This window comes from Sarcophilus harrisii, chromosome 3 (assembly GCF_902635505.1).
Source record: "Sarcophilus harrisii chromosome 3, mSarHar1.11, whole genome shotgun sequence".
Classification (NCBI taxonomy): Eukaryota; Metazoa; Chordata; class Mammalia; order Dasyuromorphia; family Dasyuridae; genus Sarcophilus; species Sarcophilus harrisii.
In genome coordinates this window covers 369,888,644-369,916,034 of record NC_045428.1, presented here as the reverse complement: position 1 = coordinate 369,916,034, position 27,391 = coordinate 369,888,644, and the positions used below count along the sequence as shown (strand labels likewise).

Here is a 27,391-nt window from a genome sequence, read left to right as displayed (position 1 = left end):
TATGTAAAGAGGAAAAGAAATTCTATCTATTCCATGAGAAAACTTGTGCATGACCCTGGGCCATCCTGGCACTACACATTCTTTGTTCTGTTTCCATATGATATCGGAAGTGTCTGGGGATTGGTGTAGGAGTCTACAAGTTTACTTTGTCCTGCTGCCTCCCAGGACAACTGACCTCTTGTAAGTAAACTCTTCCATTTACCTAACGAACCCTAATAAAACTTATTAATATCCAAGCTGGTATGAGCTCTGTCTCTTTGGTATTTCTCTTGGAGAGTATGTCCCCCTACAATTAGCAGAGTTAGGACAGAATGATTCTGTCCCCTTACACATATGAAAATTGCAAAATAATTTTATAATTTTATCATATTTATTACACAAGATTAAATAGATATTGATTACTATTACATCTATTTTAAGGCTGATATGTGAGACTTAAAAAGAAGTAACTTTTCCAAATCTCACCTACCAGGTTGTTAAGTCATTAAAAAAAAAAAAAAAAAAGGCAGGGGTAGGTAGCTAGATGGCACACTAGATAGAGGACCAGCCCTGAAGTCATGACGTTTTGAGTTCAAATCCATCCCCAGATACTTAATACTTCCTAGCTGTGTGACCCTGGGCAAGTCACTTAACCCCAACTGCCTCAGCAAAAACAAACCAAGAAAAAAAGCCTTTTATTGAAATATACTTTAGTAAACCAAATAGTAAGTGGAGATCCCACAAAATGAATGGCAAAAATAACAGCTGCTTTATTAAAGATATTACTCACCAAACTATAGAGAGATGGTCTGTTGAAGCCCAAGTCCTTGGTACTGCTGTGCTCTAAAGGAGGAAAAAAACCCCAAAAACTCAGACTTAAAAAAAACCCCAACACATTTTCAGAGCCTCCAAAATGTATTTTGCAAACATTTAATACACCTAAATGACACATTCATTGTACTATACAATGTTAGTCCATTCTGAAATACTACAGTCCTCCACAAGAGAATATTTCAGATCTTAAAGTAAGAGTTAGAAGAAACATGAAGGGTAAAGCCCAATTTCCCTCATTTTAGAGATGAGGAAACTATAGTCTACAGAAAGTAATTAACTTGTCTAAAGTCCTAGAGGCGAGATTCCTCACAAAGTCTTCTGCTAAATTCAAGATTCTTCTCACTGTGCCAGGAGGGCACAAATATGAATTAATAGCATTAGACCCCCGGCAGGGGTCCTCAAACTACGGCCCGAGAGCCAGATGCGGCAGCTGAGGACGATTATCCCCCTCACCCAGGGCTATGAAGTTTCTTTATTTAAAGGCCCATAAAACAAAGTTTTTGTTTTTACTACAGTCTGGCCCTCCAACAGTCTGAGGGACAGTGAACTGGCTGTTATTAAATGGAGAGAAATACTGGGACCTATTTAAAAAGTTTGAAGACCCCTGAAATTTAAAGCATTTCAAGAATAAACTTTAAAAATTCATCTAATCCAAATATTATCAATGCAAAGCTCAATAATCCTTTTTTCTAAGTTATTAAAACTTCTGTTAATTACTACTTATTGAAGTTAATAGCTAATAAAAATTATTCCTTACTCAATGTCATCTAAAACATCATGGACATAACAGACATTCAAAGAATAGGATTTTGAAAATAAAAAGACATTTAAAATGATGAAAAAAGGGCATAGTGTAAAGCAGTTGGCTGGACTACTTGATGGGCTAGATCTAAGCAAACAATATAATTTATCTCTGCAAATGGTGTCATTAAATCTCCTAGAAAAATCTCCTTCAAATGAAGGAAATAAGTTCAAAATGCTTCTTTACAATATTTTAACAATCCTCTCCTTTGAGAAGCTGGGTGAATCATCATGGTGAATAAGGTGACTTTCTACAATATTTTATTATTCCATATCCTAAGCAGGTGCCTGGTGCAATGTAAGCAATCATACTCATTTGAAAATTAAATTTTCACAGCATTCTTTCTTAGCACCATGTGCACCATAAGTACTCATCTCTGGTAATTCAGTTCCTTCAGAAAGATTTCATAAAGTACTTCCCATGCAGATAAACAGGCTTAGTAAAAATGAGTCATATAAAGGAATATAAGTATATTGTGAGAAATAGTTCAAGGGAAGAAACAGCACAAAAAGTTGAGGGATAGGAGTCTTTATTAACTATCTACTATGTATCATTGCCAATAATATTTTCAGAATTATGGAGTGATGTCATTAGATGTCATTAGAATATCAGTAACCTCCCTCCATTAGGTTATCCCCACCTAGGTACCTCCATTATGCCATTGTTCTTGTTATTCCATAAAAAGCTTGCTGCCCTGACACTCGGGGCTAGACTCTTTGAGATGATAGTCTCGTCTACCTGGGATCAACCATGGATCCATTGGTCCCAGTATTTCTCTCCATTTAATAAACTATTGAATTGGTGTCTAATCTCTTGTCTTGCTCAGTTTCTTTGGCATTACACTAGCTACTAAATAAATTAACATAGTTAATTTAATCAAGTTACAAAGATTACATTAAATGGTCATTTCTAAGCTTGATGACAATGTCATAAAAAAAAATCTCCTTGACCATCTCCATGTAATGTTGACAATGTCATAAAAAAAAATCTCCCTGACCATCTCCATGTAATGTTGCACATGCTTCTCCCCATTTACAACTATAGCTCTGAAAACAGTAATCAAAAAACACCACTACTTTGATATATTAGAATGTAAATTCCCTGAGGGAATGGATTATCTTGATTACTTATATCTGTAAACCCATTAATTATCATAATACTGAACATGGTATGAGTTCACAAAAGCTTTTTAATTTATTTATTCATCCAAATCATCATAAAGGAAATAAGGCAAGTATTCTGCAGCAATAGAAAAGAAATAATACAAAACATGTAAGAATAGTTGCCACAATACTGATTTCTACTGAGAGGTGACATGGTATAATGGAAAGATCACTGAATATAGAATTTAGAAAAGATCTAAGTTCAATTTCAGTATCCTCTTTGACCATGGGTAAGTTATATGCTTTCTAAATTCATTTTCTCAAGTGTAAAATAGAGCTAAGACCACCTGTATCTCTTAACTCACAGAATTTATGTAAGAAGCAACCACTGTATATAATGTATATATGTATAATGTATAAAACAATGTATATAAAATACTTTGTAGATACTAACATACTACAAAATATTAGTTCTCATTATTATAGAGCTCAAAAGCTATCAGTTTTATCCAGGATTCATTATGTAGTCATTATTTATTCAGAAGTTGTCATATATTAGTGATTGTTTCAGAAATGAAATATTCAAAGGGTGATAGGCCATTTCTCCTAACTAGAATAGCACCATACGATGGGAAAAAAAGCAGTTGATCATATCAGTTTGCTTTGGGAAAACTCACAAAGAGAAAAATACATTCATAAAAAAGAGAAATAAAAGTTCTCTTGTGTAACACATTGGCAACTGGTACAGTAAAAGAAAAGGGAAAGAGATGAATTAGGAAGATAAAAATGGCTTTTAAAGAGCTATCTGTAAAATGTGCTACAACACAGAATTAATCTTCAGACTAAGACAAAGATCTACAAAGCAGAAGTTTTATCTAATTTATTCTCTGCCTGAAAGATCTGGATTTATAATAAAGGATACATTCAGCTGAAAGGTTGTTAGGGTACTGACTGTTACACATCAGACTAGACAGACAAAACTAAAAATTTACATACTGGTAGTTTATTTGTCAGTGGATATAAATGCAATTTGTAGGAAAAGTTTATTACTTAGAACTTTCATTGCAAAAGTGACTACATGATATTTTAAACTGCCAGATCTAATGGTCAATCCTCAATTTTGGACTTCTCTGTAGTATTTGACACTGCTGACCATTCTCTTCTCTGGTAACTTCTCTCTTATTTCAATGATAACTTGATACTCTTGTCTCTTCTGCTATTTCATCATCCTAGTCATACCTCCTATCTGTGGATATATATCCCAAGGCTCTGTCCTGGCACCTCTTCTGTTTTCTTGCTAACTTCATTAGCTCCCATGGATTTAAGGAATTATCTCTACAGTTTACTTATTTCTATATACTTCCATCTCTCGCCTTCCACCTACTGAGCTTCAGTCCTGCATCACCAACTGTCTATTGGACAATACCAACAAGTATCTTAAACTCAATATATCTGGGAGGCAGAATGGTGTAGTAGACAGAATAATGGACCTGGAGTCAAGGAAATCTGAATTCTAATCTTCCAACTTAAAGCTCTTTAAAATTATGTGTTCCTAGGAAAGTCACTTACATTTCTTCTTTCAGTCTCATTCTCCTTATTTATAAATTAAAAAAAAAAAATTAAGTTGGCTGAACTAGAGGACCCCTGCAGGTCTCTTCTAGTCCTAGTATTAGGATTCTATGATTCTATGGCCTGAAGGTAAAGAATGCAAAGAACTAAGAGATAAAGGACAAATAAAGAAGAGAACAACTTGGGGTCTGAGTAGGACATGATGCAACCAGCACTTTGGGAATAATGTTGAGGATCTGGGAAGAAAATAAAAAAGAAAAACAATCTCAAAGATTCATCCTCTCCTTTTTACTAACCACTCAGTCCAAACACAAAGAATAAAAAAAAATCAAGAGATGAATGAGAAGAAGGTCCCAGACAGTAGCTTGCGGCAAGAAAACTATACTTCTGCAACTAGCAGGATTATGATTTAAGTGGCTCTTTTCTTAAATTATTAGACATAGCTTCATTTGGATAATTGAAGAGGGAACCCCCAAAATGAAAATCCTTAAAGGAGAAAACCTCCTTCAACTCTACCTCAGTGAGGGGACTCCACCCCAAGCACAAACAGTTTCATCTTTGTTATCTGGGTAGGGTCAGCTCAGTCCCGAAACCCACTGAATTCAATTCAAATTCTAGCCCTAGCTGAAACCCAGTAAGGAGCCAACCTGGGACTCCACCCATGAGCCCCCTTCAGCTTGTAGCCGAAACTCCCTATTATAAAAAAGTCAAACTAAAACCCTCTCTTTGCAGAGGTTCCAAACATGCCAGCCATATTGTGCTTGGCACCCCAAGGAGCTTCTGCCCAATAGAATACGGTTTCCAGTGCCCTCTTCTCTTTACCCATACCTATCATACCTATTTCCTTAACTAGACTTTAATCTTATTTCCAATCACCATAATAAACCTCTTTTATAAATCTAGGTTTTCGGGTCTGTAAATTCCTTTACAGAGGACCTTGTGCTGCCACTAGACCTCATTTAATTCCCTGACTACCAGAAACCCTAATTTCATTGGATACCCCAAATCTAAACCTCATCATAATGATGCATCTCAAGATGCATCTCAAGCACCACCTTTCTAATTCCCCCAACTGCTAGTGCCCTCCTCCCTTCCTTATTCTTACATGTATTTATTCTATTTAGATTTATTCTGTATATACCTATATATTTAATTATTGTCTTTCTAATTAGAAACTAAGTTCTTTGAGAGTTTTATTCTTTGTATTTGTTGTCCCAATGATGGGCACATAGTCAAACTTAATAATTGCTTGTTGATGGATTTATGTGATTCCTTCTTCTCTGTTACCAGAAAGAAACCCAGAAAAGTCTAGGGGAAAAATACAAAATCAAAATAGCTGATTACCACAACAGATAAAGCCTGGGTCTGCTGACTTAGTTTTGTTAGCGAAGACAGTCCTGATCGAACTTGATAATCCCGGAATCCTCCAGCTATAGAGAGAGTACTTAGCTTTATGTCCTGAGCATTTAGAATCCAGTAGTTGTTTACTGTTTTGTAAAAATCTGAAAAAAAATTAACAAAGTTGTGAATTTAATATGTTATACAACAATAACATTTCTATAATGCCTGTGATTAAACAGAAAATTCAAATGGATTAATATTCAACAATGTACAATTGTTTTGCCTTTTCTATTCAAAAAACTTAACAAAAATATTGCCATCTATTTCCACTTTGCCAAGAGATCAAGGTACAAATGCAGGTAGGTAAGTTAGTCCAAAAAAAAAGAAAAAAGAAAGAAAGAAAGAAAGAAAGAAAGAATACCTACAATTTTAATATCTTCTGGCATCTTTATTCACAAAAGCAAACATAAATAATGGTTTATGCATCTCATCTGGATGATTATTAATCAGTGAGAAATACACTTTATCAGGGATTTGTAGACCTTAAACCCATCAAAATCAAGACTAGAATCTGACTCCACAGAATAACTCTAAGACTTACATAGCTTATGTAGTGTCCCTCTGTCTAAGCAGACCTTAAGATTTTATAGTATGGTAAGTCTTAATACCAAAGCTTTTAAATGCTACCATTTGAAAAATGTCACTGAGTCCTAATACTAGGCATATGCTATATAGATTGATAGTTTAGCCTTAAATAATCTCTAATCTGATGGTTTTGCAATTAAAACCATTAAAAGCAGTGCAAAGACAACATAACAAAAATGTTTTCTTACTAAAAAGTTGTTGTAAATACAAGTAGGGAAAAAGGATAAGGCAATTCATGCTGAGGACTGCTGGGTTCAGATTCTCTTAAAGTATAAATTTACTTTTTGACAATAAATTACAACAATCACTTGAATGAAATTATGATTACTACATCATTTTGGACTCCCAAGAGTTCCATTCAACAAATTGCATTTGTAAAACATGACGGTATAATAACAGTCAGAAAGGTAAAATATAAAAATTAATGTAGGTCACCTCTGCATTTTTATCATGACATATGTGTGTGTATGTGTGTATATATATATATATATATGTATATATACAGATATAGTATGTAGTATATAATACATACTATATCTATCTATCTATCTATCTATCTATCTATCTATATATATAGTATATATGTAGTTTACTTACTCTATGTGCCAACCAAAAGAGATTTAAATAGAAAAATTGAGATAGTCCCGGATCTTGAAGAGCTCATTCAACACATATAGGAAAGGAATCTTGTGCTTTGTTTATGTAATGAGGAAAATAAATTTTCATTTCCAAAACAACCATGTGTTCATACATCTAATCCTCTGCAAACCACCCTTGATGCTAATTAGTTTAAGACGGGGATAGCAAGAGCTGAGCTATTCTGGATTTTTTTTTTAACATTGTTAGATTCCAAAAATAAAAACTGCTTCATTAAAAAAATCATGTTTTATATTTGGTTCCAAAATTCCTCAGAATATAGTATACAAAGTATTATCTATATTTCCACTTTTTATCTGACTTACATATCACAATTTAAATTTTAGTATGAACCAATTTGGTCTACTTAACAATTAACACCTTTGAGAAATATTAATTCTGTACTTATACAGCTGAAATAACAAACAAAAATTGTTTTGTAGGTTCTGGTGCATAATACATACCACAAGTATAATCTAAATTAGCAATCAATAATTTGTATAAGTAAGTTGATAACTTTTATTCAGACACTTACCATTGAGATAGCTATCTAATGACATTACAGGTGCAGTATGAGGTGTGGCTTGGGTAACTAGAAGATTTACCAGTTCTGGCTTAAAATTCTTTAATGTAAGCAATGCTCTTGCAACAAGGCCACCCATGGAATGACCAACAATTGCAACACTTTTTGGTGCAAAATCCTGACCCTGTGAAAAAAAAGTAATATAAATATAGAATAATTAAGTATAAATAAGGTTTAGCATCTTTGAATGCATCAGTTTAAAGGAGACAGGTTCTATACCTGGAATATCATTGGTACAGAAAATTCTCAAGTGAGGAAACTTCCTTTGCCAATGCAGGTCTGTACTTTCTCTGCTATTATCTTTATTAAATGCTCTATTACTTATTCATTCATTCATTCTGTCTTCCCAATCTCCCATGTTAAATTCCTTATATTGTTCCCACTGTATTTAGCCAAATACTGCACATTCACAATTCATCTAATGTTCCAACTCTATGATCCTCACTACTAGCCTGAACCACCTATAATCTCCTTCTCTAATTTAACTCACTCTCTATACTACAAAATCATTAGATATTGTCTTATTCTCTGCTTAATGTGTATATAGTATGAATACTATAAAGTAATGAAACAAATTTTTGTGTATATGAAAAATCAATCATTATACAGACTTTTATGTGTCTTACATGGAAGGGCTGTATCTTTATATCTGTTTCTTTAGTAACTCACCAGAATTCAAAAACTCATTAAAATGCTGCTTTTAGGATTAAACTACGTAAATTGAAGCCTAAATTTTGTTACCACATGCATAAACAATTTGCTATGTGCGAATGGCCAATGTGCTTATCTTTAAGGTGAAAAAATTTACTAAATTTATAATAAATTATTAGCAATTACATGTCTTAGTCATAACTGTTAACTGCCAATTTCCCCAAATCCCCATCTCAACAAATATTAAAGTTCATTACAAGAAATTTTAATATGAATTTTCAATTTCAGAAACCACAGCTGAGTACAAATACATACGCGCACACACACACACACACACACACGCATATGCACATAATTTTATAAAGAAACAAATGATACCTCAAAGTGATACCTCATAAACTACTTAAGTAACATATACTGCTTTCTAAAAAAAAAAAAAAGAAAAAAAAAAGATGAACTGCTATTTAATATCTTACCTCATAGAGTTTAAGGATTATTTTAATGCATTCATGAACAAATTTTGTTTGCTTTTTTAGACTTCCACCATATAGTGCAACTAGCTCTTCGTTGAAATTTACACTAAAGAAGTCAAAATGGTACTTGAAGTCAATGTCTTCTGCTTTTCTAAGTGCTATAGAGCCAAGAGAACGTACTAGAATAGAAAAGTGGGGAAATTATTTTAAGGAAGTCTAAAATAATTTTGATAAATATTACTACATACATACAAGAATACAAAGTTCTTTTTTCAAATAACGACTTGCCAGCTAGGTGCTAAACATAAATAGCTTATTTCATGGTGGTAGCAAGCAATAAGCAACAATGGAATGCCTTTATTCCAGCAGCATTGCCCTCTCAATTCAGAAAAATTATTCCCAGTTTAGAATTGAGGGGGGAAAGTGAATTAGTCTTCCAATAGCCATTAGTAGCTTAGACACTAGTTAAGTGATATATCAATCTATTAATACCAGAGTGCCCAAAAGAGTAGTCCAATGCCAAATAGTAATACAGAGATGTCCCTAGATTTTCTTGTGTTTGACAAAGGAATTCAGTAGTGTCCTACCTAAGTTTGAGAGGATTTAATCACAGCCTCAATTAATATTCCTACATCTTCTTACTGTACATCAGATAAATTTCATATTCCCCATCCTGGTATTCAAAGCCCTCTATGACCCTATAACACTTTACTTTAACTATTCAACTTCATAGAGTTGTTGTGAGGATCAAAGGAGATAATATTAATAAAGTACTTTGCAAATTTCAAAGTACTATATAATATTAGCTATTACTGGTCATCATCATCATTGTTGTCTATCACCCTTAATGTTTTTCAACATAATATGCCCATTTATTCTTTTCAGAATCAGCTGGAAGGGAACTCAGAATGTGTCAAATCCAACCTGTACTTAAATAAGAATCTCCTGTATGACACATGCATATTACATGATCATCCAGCCTTCTGGTTCAAAGGCTTCCACTGAAGCAGCAGCCTCTCCTTCACGACGAAGCCCATTCTTTTTTTTTTTTTTTTTTTTTTTTTTTTTTTTTTTTTACATGGTTCTGTGTTTAGGGAATAAGTATAAGCCCAAGCAGCTGTTTCATCTGCAGTACTCATCCTATTCCTCAAAATAGGGGATGACCCAAATCCTTCCCATTCTATGTCCCATTGTGCTAAATAAAGTATTTTTCTGAAAACTTCAGCTCACAATAATTCTTCCCCTTTTTGACCTCCGAGAGAAATGAGTGTCTATGTACTATGTATTTTATCCAATAATTAAACTGTTTAATCCTATTCCCTTACTTCCAAAACAAATACTATTTCAAATAGATAGTAAACTCTTTGAGGCAGGTTGTTATATACTTATTTTATTGTTTCCCTAACCCCAAATCTAACATAGTACTAACAACATTGTAGGACTAAAAAGACTCTTTAATATAATCTTTCAAATTTCACTTAAAATAGTCTTACCTTGTTTGTAACTTCCAGCATTACCAGGAAGAAAAAGAACTGGAATCCCTGACAATAAGAGATTTTTGTTTTCTTGGGCATAGCTCCCTTCTCCATATAAATACAGTTCATAAGCTGGATATTGTCTGGTCAGTTTGTGCGGAAGACTGATTTTCTGTAGAAAGAAACATTTTGATCACATCTTTAACTTTTCAAAAGAATTCAGATCAACTGTATAAATGCTTCTTGAATTAACACTTGAGTCCCCAGTTCAAAAGAATTTGAGGCATTATTTTCTGGCAAAATCCATTCCAAGATCTGGCAAAATCAATTCAAGGCTGGGGCCGAGACTTAATATGGCTCAGAGATATCACTTTCAATACATTCTGTTTTGGGTGTGATTTTATACTTTTGATAATCAGGAGTCAGATAACACATCAAATAAAATTCACCTCTATATTAGAAGAAAATTTATAAACAAATGTGTACCTTGTATTAACAAACTTCAAAACTGTATAACCAAATTTCTTTCTCTGGAATTGATATGTTTCTACCCTCTTCCCCTGGAGCAGCGCTCACTATGCTTGCCTTTGGAGCTGAGATATCTCTGCCTCATGGAACCAGTTCTGCTGGTGCAAGTCCCAGGAAGGTCTGAGTCTAGGTCACACACATTTCCTGGCTTTTTCTCACTGGCCTTTCCATTTGGTCTCTGCCCCTACCCTTTACCCTCAACTTCAGCTGTGAGAGGTCTTGGTTACTCAGGAAATCATTTCATTACTTTACAAGTGGACAGCCTTTTTTTCAACAACTTCCTCCCTAGGGCTCCTAAGATTGCCCAAAGAGAAAGGCAAGGTATTTACTTGTAAGTTCCCAAAGAACTTAAGACATAATATTGAATGTTATGACGACTCAGTGACCCTTTGTTTCCAGCCCTACTTTTCAATCAGTGTTGGGAGATGCATCACCCACTCTGCTACTTTTGTACTACCTTAAGAAGTCACCCTTATCTGTTAACCCTCACATACTGGCAATTACAGAAATACTGAGGTGCAATGGCTCTATCCAAGTTGTGGACCCTATCTAAGTTGTCTTTAACTCATTACATAAGTTATCTATAAAAGCTGATTTCAAATTGAATGTCTTGGTGATCTAAAATGATCAACCCCTAAATATGCTACCTTGAAAAAAAAATTCAGATCACTGAATACTTAGAAAATTCACTAACCACCACAGCAAAGCACTAATAGAATTAAGAAGGGTAGATTAAATATATTAACAAAATCAACAAAATGTTACATTACTAATTCTTTCTTCTCCTTCTGAAGTACAATCCATATCCCCAAATATTCATCCAAGAAGACAATTACATGGCACAGTGGATACAGCACTGGCCTTGGAGTCAGGAGAACCTGAGCTCAAATCCAGCCTCTGACATTTACTAGCTGTGTAACTTAACTCCAATTGCCTCACCAAAAAAAAGAAAAAAATCATAAAATCAAATATTCATCCAAATATATGTTGATCTGCTACCAAATCAAAGAAAAACTAGTTATTTTTAATAATGAAGATTTATTACTTCTCTATTTCATATACTTTACCTTATAATAAGCTCATGAAATACATTAACTCTGTAGCCATGCTTTACGAAAAAATCCTACATTTCTTACACAGAAGAATCAAGAGACTGGCATTTGTTTCTTACTTTAAAGGTATATATTATAGATATATAAAGTGTATATATTATTAACTATCACTAAGCTTCTGAGCAGTTTACATTGCTGTATTTTGACTTAGTTATTATTTCAAACAGGAAAAGTTTCAATATAGTGTATGTACACACACACACACACACACATAGCCTATGTATCTGGCTATGTCAAATAACAAAGGCAGCCTGTTGTAGTAGATAGAGAACTGTATTCAAGTCCTACTTCTTATGTAAACTGGGTATGTGACTCTAAGCAGTCATTTAACTTCAATGCGCTAAATAACTAAGTAACAAAGATTCCAACTGCACTTGTAGACAGACAGTCTTCTCATTAAGATGTTCCCTCTGCCAATAAAATGACAAGTTTACTGCTTATCTCAAAAGGCACTATCTACCACCACAAAATAGCTTAAGTTATCTGCACCATATTGCTAATTAAGTTCAATAAAATATTTGTTAATCTATCGTGTGCAATAAACCATGCTGGGTCCCAAGAATATAGATATTTAAAAATAAAAATCCTTGTCCTCAAGGAGCTTATATTCTACCTCAGCTGGATTGCACACAAATACTGATGTAGCATAGGTATATATATATATATATATATATATATATATATATATATATATATATATATATATATATATATATCGCCAGCCCAAGTCATGCTTCAAATTCATCCCACTCATTTTCTTGTCCTCTTTCTCCTTTTGGTTTTGCCCAAACACTGCAGTCCCTCCACTTCTTCCTCTGGATTGTGTAATCAAATTCATATTACCAATGCTACTTTAAATCAACTCCATTATGTCCTTCTGGTGACTTCCCAATACAAAACACTACTCTCCAAGTGTGTTGTCTTCCCTTCTGAGGATGTAAACTATTTGAGGCCAGAGAAAACCTCACTTTTCCATTTTAACCTCCCCCCTTAGCACTTTGGCACACTTAATAATTGTTTAATAAAAATAAATGAATTCTAATGAATGTTTCTCATCTATTCATTCATTGTTTGATTCTATCAACAGTGACTTTCATGGAAGAAGTGGTATGAGATATGGATGAGTAGAGAAAGTGGTGAGCCAATTACATAGCAAGAGAAAAAAATAACAGGTGAACAGCCCCAGCATTACATTGGTTCTCAAAAGACATTAAAAGAAATATCACATGATCACCAAATATTTGGGGTCGGTAGTAACTTTACATATGCTTTTCTACATGTTTAAAACTAGAGTTTTCAAGAGGCAAATAAATATATAGTGTGTACATATATAAAAGGTGATAAACCATTAACTGCTCTGTAAGACTGAGGTTTATTGAGATTCACTGTGAGACCCTACTTTAATAATGTCCTCTTGAGAAAACTGGAATGAAGGAAATATAGAAAGTATCTGAATATTCCTGTGTAATCATAAAGTATCGAAGTGTGGTTTCCAGGAAATTTGATTCTTTTAAACCTCAACCAACATTACACTTAAGAATGAAATACTTTTTCCAAATTTTCAAATATAATAATGTAATTCCACAAAACAAGTCGATCTATTAAGGACAACACCATACCATTGTTTAAAAAAAAACTTTTTGTTTAGTCAGAATTATCCAAATCTAAAAAAATAGAAAAAAGTTTGTGTTGGGTTTCAAAACAGCACACTAAGTATTTGTGAATAAATGATGAAGAACATTTAAAGAAAACAACAGCTACAGTTTAAAATCTGACAGGATTAAAATTTATATTATATATATAAATACACACACACACACACACACACACACACACACACAGAGCCAAGATTAAATAATCTAGTCAAGAGAAAGGGAGGTAGAGGAATAGCATAAATAATAGAAAAATAATTTGTCCAAAAATTTCATTTTTTGCAAATAGTTTCAACTTCCTCTACTGACATATAGTTTTTATTAAAGCAAGACAATTTGAAACATTTGAGTCTCATCTACTGTCTTCTGCACTTAATCTGATAAGAAACTAGTATCTGGCTTGCCATATTCTTCTCCTCCCCAAATATTCACATAATCTTTCAATTACTAATTACCTAATTCCTTGGCCCAAAATCCATTCCTTCATTCTCTCTCATTCACACATAGGCTATCCACTAGATTTTGCCTTTTATCCACAAGTATCTTCTACTTACCTAATTAGACACTGACATTTTCCCATTTGACCACAACTTATGACTGATTGATCCTTTCCTCTTATACAGGTTCTTTTATCTCATGGAGATCTTTAATCCCCTTGAGTCCTGATTACTTTCTTAAGCTTCCCTCTCCAACCTCAACCTAATAGCCATCTCAACTCTATATTACCCTACCACGCTTTTGAACGTCTTACCAATTATCCTTTCTCTTACACTGCAAAACTTCATCCCCAAGGTATTCCCACCTGTTTTCAATCTTCAATTTCTTTTCAGTCCCTTCTGAACTGGGTTAACTGGATCAATTCATGGAATCTAATAACAACTTGACCCTTGCTTCACAAGGCAGTCCTTATATTCCTCTGATCCCTATCTCATTTCCCACAGAAACTATAATAAATTTTCTTTTCTCAAACCTTCCTCACACTTTTTTCTGTCCCTCTCAACTGAACACTTTGCCTCTTATTTTACAGAGAATTCAAGTGACATGAGCTACCTATTCTACTTTTTATCTGTAAACCCTTTAGTATTATTTCCCACGCTCATTTTAACAAAAAGGTAGCTGTTCTTGCCAAGGCCAACTTCTCTACACAAGTATTTGATCTTATTCTCTCCTGTCTTCTCCAACAAACTGTATTCTCAATCATTCTCTCTTTCTCATCTCTCCTAGTCAAGAGATCTCTTCCCCACTTCCTTCAAACTGGCCCAAATCTCCTTAATAAACAAACAAACAAAAATCCCTTTATTTGGATACTACCTTCCCTTAAACTATTTTTTTAAATCCTCTCATATTCAGCCCAACCCACACCCAAAAAAAAAAAAAAAATACCTACCTCCACTTTTTTCTTATGAAATAGTTTGCAAACTGGTCTCTTACTACATCACTAAACTGTAATTAATCTAGCCAGTGCTACCAATGATTCTTTAAGTGCCAAATCTGATGGATTTTTTTCACTCCTCATTCTTCTCAATCTATTGTATTTGCATTGTCAATCACCATCTTCTGAATACCATGTTCTCTGACTTTTTATAACACATGTCCCTCCAGATTTTTTTCCAATCTGTTTAACCACTTCATGGCTTTAGGTTATGGATGTTCTGTACCAGGCTTTCCTTACTTTTCTCTCTACACTCTTTCTAGTTAACTTTCCTAAGCAGTTCTCTGGCCTTTTCGCCCCACATGCATGCATTCCCAGGAAGTTCTGCAGAGACAAAGACTGACCTGGATACTTGCTGCAGGAAAGTATCCATGTCAGAGTCTATGGCCTCTGCTTTCACTCCACAACATTATCTAGTGCTCCAGAGGTAGCTTCCAGACAAGACCTACCTCAAATAGCAAGTTCCTACCTCTTCTCCAGATAACCTCAAGACAAAACTTCCTCTTCCCCTTCCCATTGTGAGGTCCTGAGGGCCTCATGAGAACCCTGGAAACAATAACCACCTACCATGAGATTAGACCATGTCGAAAAGTTTTGAATAGTAAAATAACCTACTCTCTCAATGAATCTCTCTATAATCAACAATATTCTTGCATGGACTCTGTTCCTAAATTTTTAGCATACTCCCAAACACTTAAACTTTCCACATCTCAAGGATTCTGAACACCAATGTACTGATGTACAAATCTCATTCCCCATTCACCATTGCCTGCTGCCTTATTCCCATTTACCTTGACCCTGACCTCAAATGTTCCACTCCAAATCTATTTGTCCATTCCACTGTATTCTCTGAAATATATGTTTCCTATCTTAAACTTTTTCTTATTCCCTCCATATTTTGGCTCTCACTGAGACCTGACTCCCTCCCAATAAGCACTATAACCTTAGCCATCATTCACTCATATACTTTACTCATATCATAATGAGAGTAAGAATGTACCTTACTGCTTGCTATCATTTCTAGACTTTCCTTCTGTCTCTATCATACAATAAATAACCTTTCCTGCTCTGAAGTTCATTCAATCCAAATTTATCACCCAAGTGAAATTTTGGTAGCTATTATTTTGTTTTGTTCAGTATTTTCAGTCATATCTGACTCTTTGAGACCCCATTTGGGATTTTCTTGGCAAAGATAGTAGAATGGTTTCCCACTTCCTTCTCCAATTCATCTTACAGATGAAGAAAATGAGGCAAACAGGGGTAAATAATTTGCACAGGGTCACACAACAATTGCTTAAGACCAAGGGGAGTCTTCCTGACTCCGGGCCTAATGCTCTCTCCACTGCCATCTAGCTGCTCAATTTTCCCCTCTCAACAAACTTTAGTGACTCCCTATCACCTTCAGGATCAAATACAAAACCCTCTATTTAGCTTTTAAAACCCTGGCCCCTTCCTACTTTTCTGATCATGATCACCTTACACTCTATCATGTATTCTGAGATCTCGTGACACTGCCCTCTTTGTTGTTTCTTGCACATAACAATATATCTCTCAGCTCCTAAGTGTTTCCCACTGGCTGCCCCACATGTTTGTAAAATTCTTCTTTCTCATCTCAACCTTCTGGCTTCCTTCAAGTCTCCGTTAAAGTCCCACTTTCTATAAGAAGCATTTCCTGGTCCTCCTTAATCTTAATATCTTCTCTGTAAGATAATTTATCCCAGATATATCTTATTAGAACAAAGTTGTTTGTATATTCTGTCCCCCATTAGACTGTGAACTTCTTGAGAACAGAAACTCTTTTTGCTCTTCATTAAATCCCCAGTGCTTAGCACAGTATCTGATGCCTCATAGGTACTTTAAAAATGCTAGCTGACTTCCTTCCATGAGATGAGGAAATCCAACAATGTTCATTTCCAAAAATGTGTCAGACTCTACATATCTTGTTCATCACCTGTCGTGAGTACAGAATTCTCATCTATCTATAGAGCCAAAATTATAAATTATCATTCTTCTGGAATCATGGTTGATCACTGTATTGATCAACATTTTAAAGTCTTTCAAAATGATTCATTTTTATAATGATAGTGTTATGGTATAAATTATCTCCTGGTCCTACTCACTTCATCCTGTATCAGATCAAAATGAGGTTCAAGTGACACTTCCCCATCTTTCTTCATTTGTATATATTTTGACATGTGCCTCCAATTTTGTGAAATAAATTCTCTTTTCCCTCTCCTTTTATTTTCTATTGTTTTTTTCAGTCTCCTTTTCTGTTCTTCTTTTAACAACATCAAAATATAAAAATTGCTTCCAGACTCTCTTATTTGAATCCCTGCTTGACATCAGGTTCTTATAGCATGTTTAAATAATCTAAACCCAGGGCAGCTAGGTGGTACAGTGGAGAGAGCACCAGCCCTGAAGTCCAGAGGACCTGAGTTCAAATATGATCTCAGACACTTAACATGTCTTAGCTGTGTGACCCTGGGCAAGTTACCTAACCTCAATTGCCTCAGCAAAAAAAAAAGAAAAAAAGAAAATCTAAACCCTTTCTATTAAAATGTAAACACTTCATCCTAAAAAATTTGTGTTCCAATTCCTATTCTGTATTTACCTTTTTATGTTTCTTTTTTACTCCTATATTTATATTTAAAATTTCTACTTAAATTCAGTATTTCATAAGGAATGCATAGAAATAATTTCATTAAAGGCCCATTTCCTTCCAAACAGTAGTGTTATACTCAATTTTACTGAGTTAAGCTATTCTTGACTGTAAACCTAGATCTCCCTTTTGGGAAGGTAATCTGATCAGATTTGAATCTTAGGAAAAATATTTTAGTAGTTGAACTCAGAGTGCAGTATAGAGACAATTCAGGCAGGCAGATCCTTCAAGAGGTTATTGCAATAATCCAGGCATAAGGTGATAAGGACCTGTGGCAAAGAGAGTGGTGGCAGTGTCAGAGAAAAGAAGGAATATTTAAGGGAATCTGCAAAGTTGAAGCTGGAAGATCTTGGCAACAACTTGGACATAGAGAATAAGACAGTGAGGATGCAAGATGACTCCTAGGTAGCAAGTGTGAAAAACTTAAGAGCCTAATAATGCCCTCTATAGTAACAGAGAATGATAAGAGGGAGACAGTGTTTGGAGAAAGAGAAAGAGCTCTTTTTTAAATATATTGAATTTTATATGTTTATTGGATATCCAGTTCAAAATGTTTGAGAGGCATCTGGAGATGTGAGATTGTAAGTAAATAGAGAGATTGGGGCAGGAGAGGGAAATTTGAAAATTTAGGTGGTATTGGCATTTTAAAACTTATATTGGCTATTTTTTTCTATGAGTAACTAATATTTCACCAATTATTTAGGTCAAAATTTATTTCTGGAAATCTAACTATTTAGTTAGATTAATATAATCCCAAATCAATGTTGGCAGATTTAATCCCTTATGATTTATTATTTCTGTTGATATTTTGAATAAATGAATTTTGAATTCTGAATCTTCCTACTGAGTTTTCTTAATTATATATATATATGAATGCTTATAATTCATTTGCATTTATAACTCACAATTTTGCTTAACTTATTAACTATTTTAATTAAATCTTAGCTGACTCTCTAGGATTTTCTATGTTCAACATTGTATAGCTTACAAAAATCAGCAATTTCTCCTGTTTATTCCCTCAATTTCTGTCTTTTTTTATTGCTATAAGATAACATTTCTAGGACTATGTTAAATAGCAGTGGTGATAATCGGCATCTTTGCTTTACTTCTGCTTTTATGGGTAAATCTTCTAACTTTTCTTTATATAATAGTTGCTTTTGAGTTTAAATAAATATTATTTACTTAGCAAAGAAAATTAACATCTTAGAATAGATGGTATAAAACCCACTTGAGAACAAAATGTCCTAAAAATGAGAATAGACAAGGGGGAAAACAAAGACTAAATAATAGAATATCAAAGCAAAACAAAAAAAATGAAAAAAAAATAAAGAAAATATAAGAAAAATATCAAAAACAACTGACGGTAAAAAAAATTAACAAAAGAAATGAAAATAACTGAACTATCTGAAAATTAGAATCAGAAAAAAGTCTGGATACTATAGTTAAAGAAATTAAAAATGAAAGCTGTCCAGAACTATTAGAACTAGAAGTTAAAATAAAAATAGAAAAATCCACTGGTCATCTTGGAAAAAAAAAACCAAATGCAAAACAGAATGTTAAAAATTGTTTTTTAACATAACTGGGGGAGGGGAGAAAAATACTAAATACATTAAAAAGAACTCCCCAAATTAATATTCCTAGGAGTTTCAAAACTAAAACCTAAAGCTTTCAGTTAAAGAAAAAATATTATTAGTTGCCAAAAAAGAGGACTTCATATTTCAAGGAACCACAACAGCAGTTGGCACTCTAAAGTAGAAGAGTTTATAATATGATATAATATGAAAATTCAAGAAACAAATATTTGGAACTAAGGAGAACCCATCTGGTATTGTTAATTTAAAAGAGGGTAGAAATGGGACCTCTAATGACTAGGTGATTTCAAGCATTCTTGATGAAAAAATCAGAATTGCATAGGGCATTTTGAAATAGAAATGCAGGTGCTAAGAGAACATAGTAAAGTACACATAATCATATAACTGAATAGGAATGTGTGAGGATAAATTATTTACATGTTAATGAGGAGATTAAAAATAAATATCTTCAAGGATCAGAGAGACAGACAAAAATAACAAAATAGTTTTGTTCTTTTTTAATGAATTTAGAAAAAAAATGAAAATAAAAGGGACAGGAGACAACAGGATAATAATGGATAGGAAAAGTCCAAGGAAAGGAAGGAAATCACTATTGTGTAACAGAGGTGCATAAGATGAAGATCATGTAGTCATGGAGGAAGAAGTAGAAAGATGAGCATCCTATGAATTTCACTTTCATCTGAATTAGATAAAGGAAGATTGATATAGCTGTATACATACCTACCTACATAATGATCTTCATATAAAAATATGTTAAAATAAAAAAAGAAAGAATAATATGAGGTGGGGAGGACAGGTAAGGGAATAGTCATAAGCAAAACAATCTTCTCAAATACTGGAGGAAAAAACATGAAGATTAAAATAAAAAGAAGGAAAAAAAAAAAACCTTAGATGACAGGAAGGTTAAGGAGGGGAAAAGGGCTTTAACAACATTAATTTAGAATTCATGAGTATCAGGCAAATTCTCTCTCTTATATCACTTCTTATCTGTAAATAGGGTGGCAGAAGTAAAGAGTAGAAAATGGGAGAAACACAATTAAAAAACAAAACTGTGAGTATAAATAAAATGAATTGAACCACAAAATGAAATAGTGGCATCATGGATTAAAACCGAATATGACAATACATTGTTTACAAGAAATAGACTTGAAACACAAAGATTTACATAATCTTAAAAATTAAGGGCAGAAGTAGAAGCTATCATTCTTCAGCTGGACTCAATAAAAAGCAGAAGTAACAATAATGATTTTAGATAAGGCTACAGTAAATAGAGATGAAATAAAAAGACCCAAGGAAATTATAGTATGTTAAAAGGCAAAATAGATAATGAATCAATGCTAATATTTAATGTACAAACACCTAATAACATAGCAGCTAAATATTAAAAGGAAAAATTTCTTGAAGAGAAATAAAAAATTTAATCAAAAGACAAATGAGAAATTCAGGGCTTGAATGGAACTTTAGAAAACTTAGAAATGATAGAATCTTGGAGAAGAATAAATGGAAATGGAAAAAATTAATATATTTCTAAGCTGCATATGGCATCTACAAAAACCAACTGTACTAAAGCTTTATAAAAATCTCACCAAAAAAATGTAAAACTATATTAAACACATTATTTACAGATTGCATTTATAATGCAATAAAAATTCTATTCAAAAAGAGCCCTTAAAGAAAGAATTTAAAAGTAACTGAAAACCTGGTAAAGTCATTCAAAACAATTGGTGGATCAAAGATTAAATTATAGAAACAAAAGAAAATTTAAATGCTTTCATCAAAGGCAATGACAATAATGAGACCATATACCAAAACTTATGGGACACAGATAAAGCAAAAAGGGGGAAATTTTATATCTCTAAATCTAAAATAAATATCTCTAAATATAAAATCTCTAAATATCTCTAAAAATCTCATCAAGAAGATGAAGAACAAATCAACGATAATGCATACTACTAAAACAACTTGATCAACAAATCAAAAATCCTCGACTGATTAACTATGAAAATTAAAGATATTAATAAAGTTGAAAGGAAATGATCTTTTATAAATAAAAGCAGGAACTCATTTTTAGAAATAATAAAATAGATTAAATTTACCTGATTTTAAAAGGAAAAACAAACTGATAGAATCAGAAATGAAAAAACCTTAAAACTTATAAATAAACAAATGAAATTATTAGTTTTTTGCCCATTTATATGCTAACCAAACTGATATTTAACAAAATTTTAAATACCCAAAATAGTAAGAAAAGAAATGGATGATCTAAATAACTTATTTTTGAAAAATAAATTGAACAAGTAATAAAGAACTCCCAGAGAGGGTTTGTAAAAATACCTCTAAGACAAGATGAAATCATGAGTGAATAGCATCAACTAATTCTGATAATAAACTGTTTGCAATAATAAGATCATTTCATTCTCTTCCTGTGATGTAAATATACTTAATGAATGCTGATGAATATAAAATGTAGCAAGTAATCACCTACAACAACATATTAGAAAGACTATATGATTTTGACCAGGAATTATGCCAGTAATGCAAGATTGGTTCCAAAAAAAAGAAAGAAAAGAAGCTTTCATGTTAACATAAATCACTAAAACTCTCTGATTACATTGCTAGTTTCTGGAAAAAGAAAAAGAAAATTGACAAACTCCAACATTCATTTTAACTAAAAACTCCTGAAATCAAAATAATAAAGGGACCTTCCTGTAAGATAACATATTTCTTGATATAGCTTGTTTGTATATAGTCGTTTGGGTTTTATCTCCTCCATTGGACTGAGTTTCTTGAGAACAATGATTAGTTTTTCCCTGTCTTTATATTTCAAGTACTTAGTGTGTTGAACATAGAAGGCCTTTAATAAATTCTGAAAGACTCAATACTAGGACTCTATTCCAAAAGGATAAAAAAGATAAAAGGACCCACATATGTAAAAGTGTTTGTAGCAATTCTTTTTGTAGTGGCTAGGAACTGGAAACTGAATGGATGCCCATCAGATGCAAAATGATTAAATAAATTATGGTATATGAAGATAATGGAATATTACTGTTTTATAAGAAACGATGAGAAGGCTAATTTCAGAAAAGCCTAGAAAGATTTACATGAATTAATGCTGAGTAAAATGAGCAGAACCAGGAGAACATTATACATAGTAACAGCAATATTACATGATGATCAACTGCCATGGACTTGGCTTTTCTCAACAATGCAGTGATTCATGGTAATTCCAATAGTCTTGAGATGGAAATCAAGAGAGAGAAACACTGGAGACTGAATATAGATCAAAGAATATTTTCATCTTTTTGTTTGTTTTTTCCTTTCTCATAATTTTCCCCTCCTCTTTCAATCTTTTTTTTTTGTCCAATAAGACAAATATGGAAACATATTTAAAAGGCTTGCATATATTTAAACTATATAGATTGCTTGCTATCTTGAAGAGGACAAAGGAAGGGAAAGAGGGGGAAAAAATTAGGACACAAAGTTTTACAAAAATGAATGTCGAAAATGATCTTTACATGTATTTGGAAAAAAATACTATTCAAATCCTGCAAAAAAAAATGCTCATAGAATTCATGACAAATATAGTAAATAATATTTACTATGAACAATCAGAGAGGGAATAATGGAAAAAATGCAGTCTGGGACTGCAGAAGAATAATGTTAAATCAATTTGCAAAAAAAGAAGAAATATTTGCAAGCTAAAGATCAATGAGCTTGACTTAATTACTGAAAAAATTCTAGATCATTTGGAGTCAAGGCAACCAAAATAACCTTATTTTTTAACAGAATTATTAAGCTAATATAACAAGAAAATGCTATATTGTTTACTTAATTTTAGCAAAGCATTTATCAAAATATTTGATACTGTCCTTGTGAAAAATTTTATATATTTTTATATCAGCTAACAAGGGATGAAATCAAAACTAGTTGGATGGCTAGATCCAAAGATCAGTCATTAATAGGTCAATATCATCTTAAAAGGAAATCTCTCCAATGGGGTACCAAAGAGATCCAGGCTTTGCACTGTGCTTGTAAAAATTTTTATCAGTGGCTTTGATCAATGTTTATCAAATTGGTATATGACATATTAGGTGAAATTATCATGATACAAAAAAGATTTACGAAGTTAGAAAAGTAGCCAAATATAATATAATGAAATTACTAATCATAAAGTCTTTGGGGTTTAAAAAAAATTGACTTTACAAGAACAATACTAGGAAGAACACCAAGAGTGATTGAAAGCAGTTTGACTGATGAAACTCCCAGTGGTTCCAAAAAGGGTTACACCCCAGTAAACTATCTCATAGACAGGCTAAATCAGGTTAACAAATACCAATAGGCCTCAAACCTGTCCATGAGTTAGGAAGATATCTACTCCAAATTTGTGAAGACAATCCCAGGCAGAATGAATGAATGAGAACAATTCATTCCAACAACCATCAAAGTGGTTGAAGTAAGTGCTATGGAACACTTAGAACTGTGTCAGGCATTAAAAACATCAAGGTTATCCACTGAATCCTGGGCCATCTCTAGTTGTCTTGACTTTTGTTCTGCTATTGGACTTCAATGACTCAGGAAGAAAGAGTTAGACTGATGACTAATCTTTACCTCAATTCAATTCACATACAAGTCAAAACATCACTCATGATGGCACTGTTCCTCTTTGCAAACAAAGGATGAACAAAAAGAATATAAACACAATTTGAGTCAAGAGTGTGACATGACAGCAAATAGTTAATTCAATCTTGGGCTAAAGAACAACAGAGTCCAGGAATGAGGAGTGATAATCCTATTGTACTCTTGTCAGTTAAAGCAAGTCCAGAGTACTGTTTTCTGTTCAGAATACCACATTTCAAGATAGAAATTGGTAAACTGGAACATGTCTAGATGGGATTAATTAAAATGATGAAAGGACTCAAATTCATGCTAAAAGAGAAAAAGCTGAAGGATCTAAAGTATAGCTAAGAAAACAGAAGTCTAGGGGTGAGAGGAGATACATAATCACTTTTAAAATATCTGAGAGCCTATATAATATGAATGTGGGTTGATATTTGTTCTGTTTGGCCTAACAGGACAAAACAAATAATAAGCAGAATGTGTAAAGATCAAATTTAGGTCTTATAATGAGGAAATGAACAATTAGAGCTATCAGAGTATGGAATTAGCTGCTTCAAGAAATAATGGATTTCTCATCACAAGTAGTCTTCAAGTAAAGGGTGAATAATCATATGTCAGATACATTATAGGACAGGATTCTTTTCCAATTATGGGATGAACTAAATAGACACTGAAGGCCCTTTCAATTCCAAAATTCTGTGATTCTGTGAAAGGACAATCGCTTATTACTCTTACTTACATCTTTATCTATTGTTTATAATCTAAAAATAAATGGAATTTACCATAGTTCTACAGTAATTTGATTTAAATCAAACTCATATCATAGATAATTAAGATAACCTACTTTAGCCTATTGAGATCTTCCTCATTATTAAATCATACAAAATGAAAAGAAATAATATTCGGTTAGAGCAAGAGCTATTAACCTAAAGTCTTTAAGTTTGAATACTTTAACAACTATATTTCAATAAAAACTAATCTTCTCTATGCATTTCAAAACATTATTTTGAAAAGAGATCCACACAATCCACCAGACTGCTAAAAATATCCACGCCACACACAAAAATATCCAAAAAAAACTAAATTAGAGACAAAGTAAAGCAGAGCCATTTAAATAATTAGTAAAATGTAAAAAAAGCAAACTTAAAATGCCAATTATTTCATCATTTCTGCAATCAGACCTAAATGTGTTGATTATGTATTCTACTTTATTCCCTGTTCTGCCTATATCAAATGTTTCCATTTCATTTCTTTTAACAATCACTAATTCAAAATCCTGATTAGCAACCACATTAAAAAATAAGAAGCCATATGAAAATGTCCATGAATTTAGTCCTTAAAAAAAGAGATCACTACTTGGGATGGAATAGTGTATAGAATTGTAAACAGTAGTAGGAAAGCACATAGCAGAAAATTACTATTTTCCTATGACATTTAATTGAATAAGTATGGTACTATATTCTTTCCTGGCTTACCAAAATGATTTTTAAGGAATGTTTCCTATAGTTTTAGAGCCATATGGAAGTGTTTTTCTTGGAATTATTACAGGAGTGATTTTATTGTAGAATGTAAGCACCAGAGAAGATCTTCATCATTATCTAGTCCAACTCTTTTTTTTAACATAACTGAGGAAAAGTAACCTTTGACTTTGACTTACCCAAGGTCACAAAGGTAACATAGGAGATTGAGTGTTCTTTCTACTTCACTATATCATAATTAAAGTTAAAAACATTTTTTTATCCAAAATGTGGATCCAAATCCATTTTTTTATCCAAATTTGGATAAAAATTATGAAGAAACTAATTAGGGTAATGTCATTTTTACACTGCGAATACTACGCTCCATTACATCATATTGGTGAGAAAATTGAGGTTGAACCTCCTCAGAAGGGGAGGGGGTGTGGCCAAATTGGCAGACGCAAAGCCGGGCCTTTGTTGTGAGCTCATTGAAGGAAAGGACTGGTCCTTTTCCCCGTTTTACATGGGAGCTCCATCTGTTTTGCCCATAGTAGATACTTCATAAAGGTTAGAACTGAATAGAAAAATGTGGAACAGGTGGTACGCGCAACTAGTAAGAGGTCGGGTTTGTTGTTAAGGACTAGCGCACACAAACACAAAGAAAGGTAGCTTATAAAAACATGACAGTCCAACCCGGTTTAAAAAACATATCCCCGCCCCGCCCCCCCCTCCCCCCACCTCCCCATTCAGTCTCGCATCCAGTCCTGCAAAAGCACAGTTCTATAAAGAGGGAAAACAAAGCCTTCAACAGGCAGACGTGTGGTCACCTAGGCTCTCACTCCCTTTCTCTGCAGCGTTTTATACCCGATTGCAGAAAGGGAAAGGAGTCCTCCGTGACAGTGGGGGGAGGGGAGCTAAAATAACGAGGTGTCGGGAGACACCTGTTGGGGAGGCAGGGGGCGCCAGTACCGTTTGAATATGGGGGAGGGTTTCGGTAGGTCCACGCCGGAGAGCGCAGGGCTTGGGATCTGGGAACTATCGTGAGGCAAAAAGAAGAGGGAATTTTGAGGAGCAAGCGGGGGCTGGGACCTCGCAACAAGCCCCCCTAAATAGGAAAACGGCTCACGGCGAAAGGAGGGGTCCCAGAGCACGGGAGAGCGAGGGGAGAAAAATGGGGCAGGGGATGGGCGGGGCAGGCTGGGGGCGGGGCCACACTCACCTGGTATTCCGGGTACTCGAACATATAGCTCATGCTGCACTTGTTCTCTTCGTACCCAAAGAAAACATCCCATATCCCCAGGGCCACCATCAGGGCCAAAGCCCCATAGAACGTCACGGTCCAGGCTTTGGCCAACGAGACCATTTCGCCCAGAGAGCAGGGGCCGCGAGACCAGGCCGACACGCTGACTGACAGACCCCAACACCCGATTGACTCCCGGCTAGGAGACCAGGCAGGAGAAGCGCGTCTGCGCACGCGCCCACGCAGCGCCCACACCCCCTCAGTCTGTCTGTCCGCCTGCCAGCCCGCCTGTCCCCGCGGCTGGTCGGCCGTTAGCACGCATGCGCCGAAGGGGGGGGAAGGGAATATTATATGTAGGGGTGTGAGGGTGTGTGAGTGTGAGAATGTGTGTGCGCGTGCGCGCGTGCGTGAGCGTGTTTTCCTTTCTCCCGCCCTCTCCCTCTGCGGAAAGAGTCATACCACAAGAGGGGAGGAGGGACGGGTGGGGGGTTTGGGGAGCTCAAACCTCGAGGGGCTGGGAGAGTAAAGATGAAAGTGGAAAAGGAAATGGAGGAGGGGAAAGAGATGAGTGAAAGGGAGAGGAAGGGAAAAGCCTGAAAGGTACAAATCTCCAGTTCCCTTTTGTCCCAAACCTTTGGTCCCTTAAAAGGCCGGGCAACCTTTGGGAACCAAAGCAACCAAACCCCACGAAAGGCAAAAGCCCGGGGAAAACGTAAAAAGACTTTTTTTAAGTATTTTTTAAAATCCAAATTAAAAAAAAGAGAAATATATTGTTGTATATATATACAATTATTATTTATAAATTGTATTTATATATTATATGTGTAATGCATATACATTGGAGATTAATTAATATATTTCTATATAATTATAAACCATATTATATCTTTAATAAAACACATACATCATTTAATACAAAACTTAGATTATATTTTAAAGCAAAAATATAATTATATTTCTTTATAAATTATTTATATGCAGTTTTTTAAAATTATTATATATTTATATATT

At 34.0% G+C, this 27,391-nt stretch overlaps 1 protein-coding gene across 2 annotated transcripts in view; it reads right to left on the bottom strand.

The window, feature by feature from the left end:
* Positions 1 to 26,726, bottom strand: part of PGAP1 (post-GPI attachment to proteins inositol deacylase 1) — an 89,687-nt gene extending 62,961 nt beyond the window's left edge. For both annotated transcript variants that reach the window (XM_031960277.1, XM_031960278.1), the window contains exons 1-6: positions 26,360 to 26,726; positions 10,110 to 10,263; positions 8,620 to 8,795; positions 7,445 to 7,616; positions 5,632 to 5,789; positions 770 to 822 (exon numbers count right to left, since the gene is read on the bottom strand). In XM_031960277.1, coding sequence (XP_031816137.1) covers positions 770 to 822; positions 5,632 to 5,789; positions 7,445 to 7,616; positions 8,620 to 8,795; positions 10,110 to 10,263; positions 26,360 to 26,503 — 857 coding nt within the window. In that variant the 5' untranslated portion in view covers positions 26,504 to 26,726. The remainder of the gene's footprint in view (positions 1 to 769; positions 823 to 5,631; positions 5,790 to 7,444; positions 7,617 to 8,619; positions 8,796 to 10,109; positions 10,264 to 26,359) is intronic.
* Positions 26,727 to 27,391: the final 665 nt, after the last annotated feature.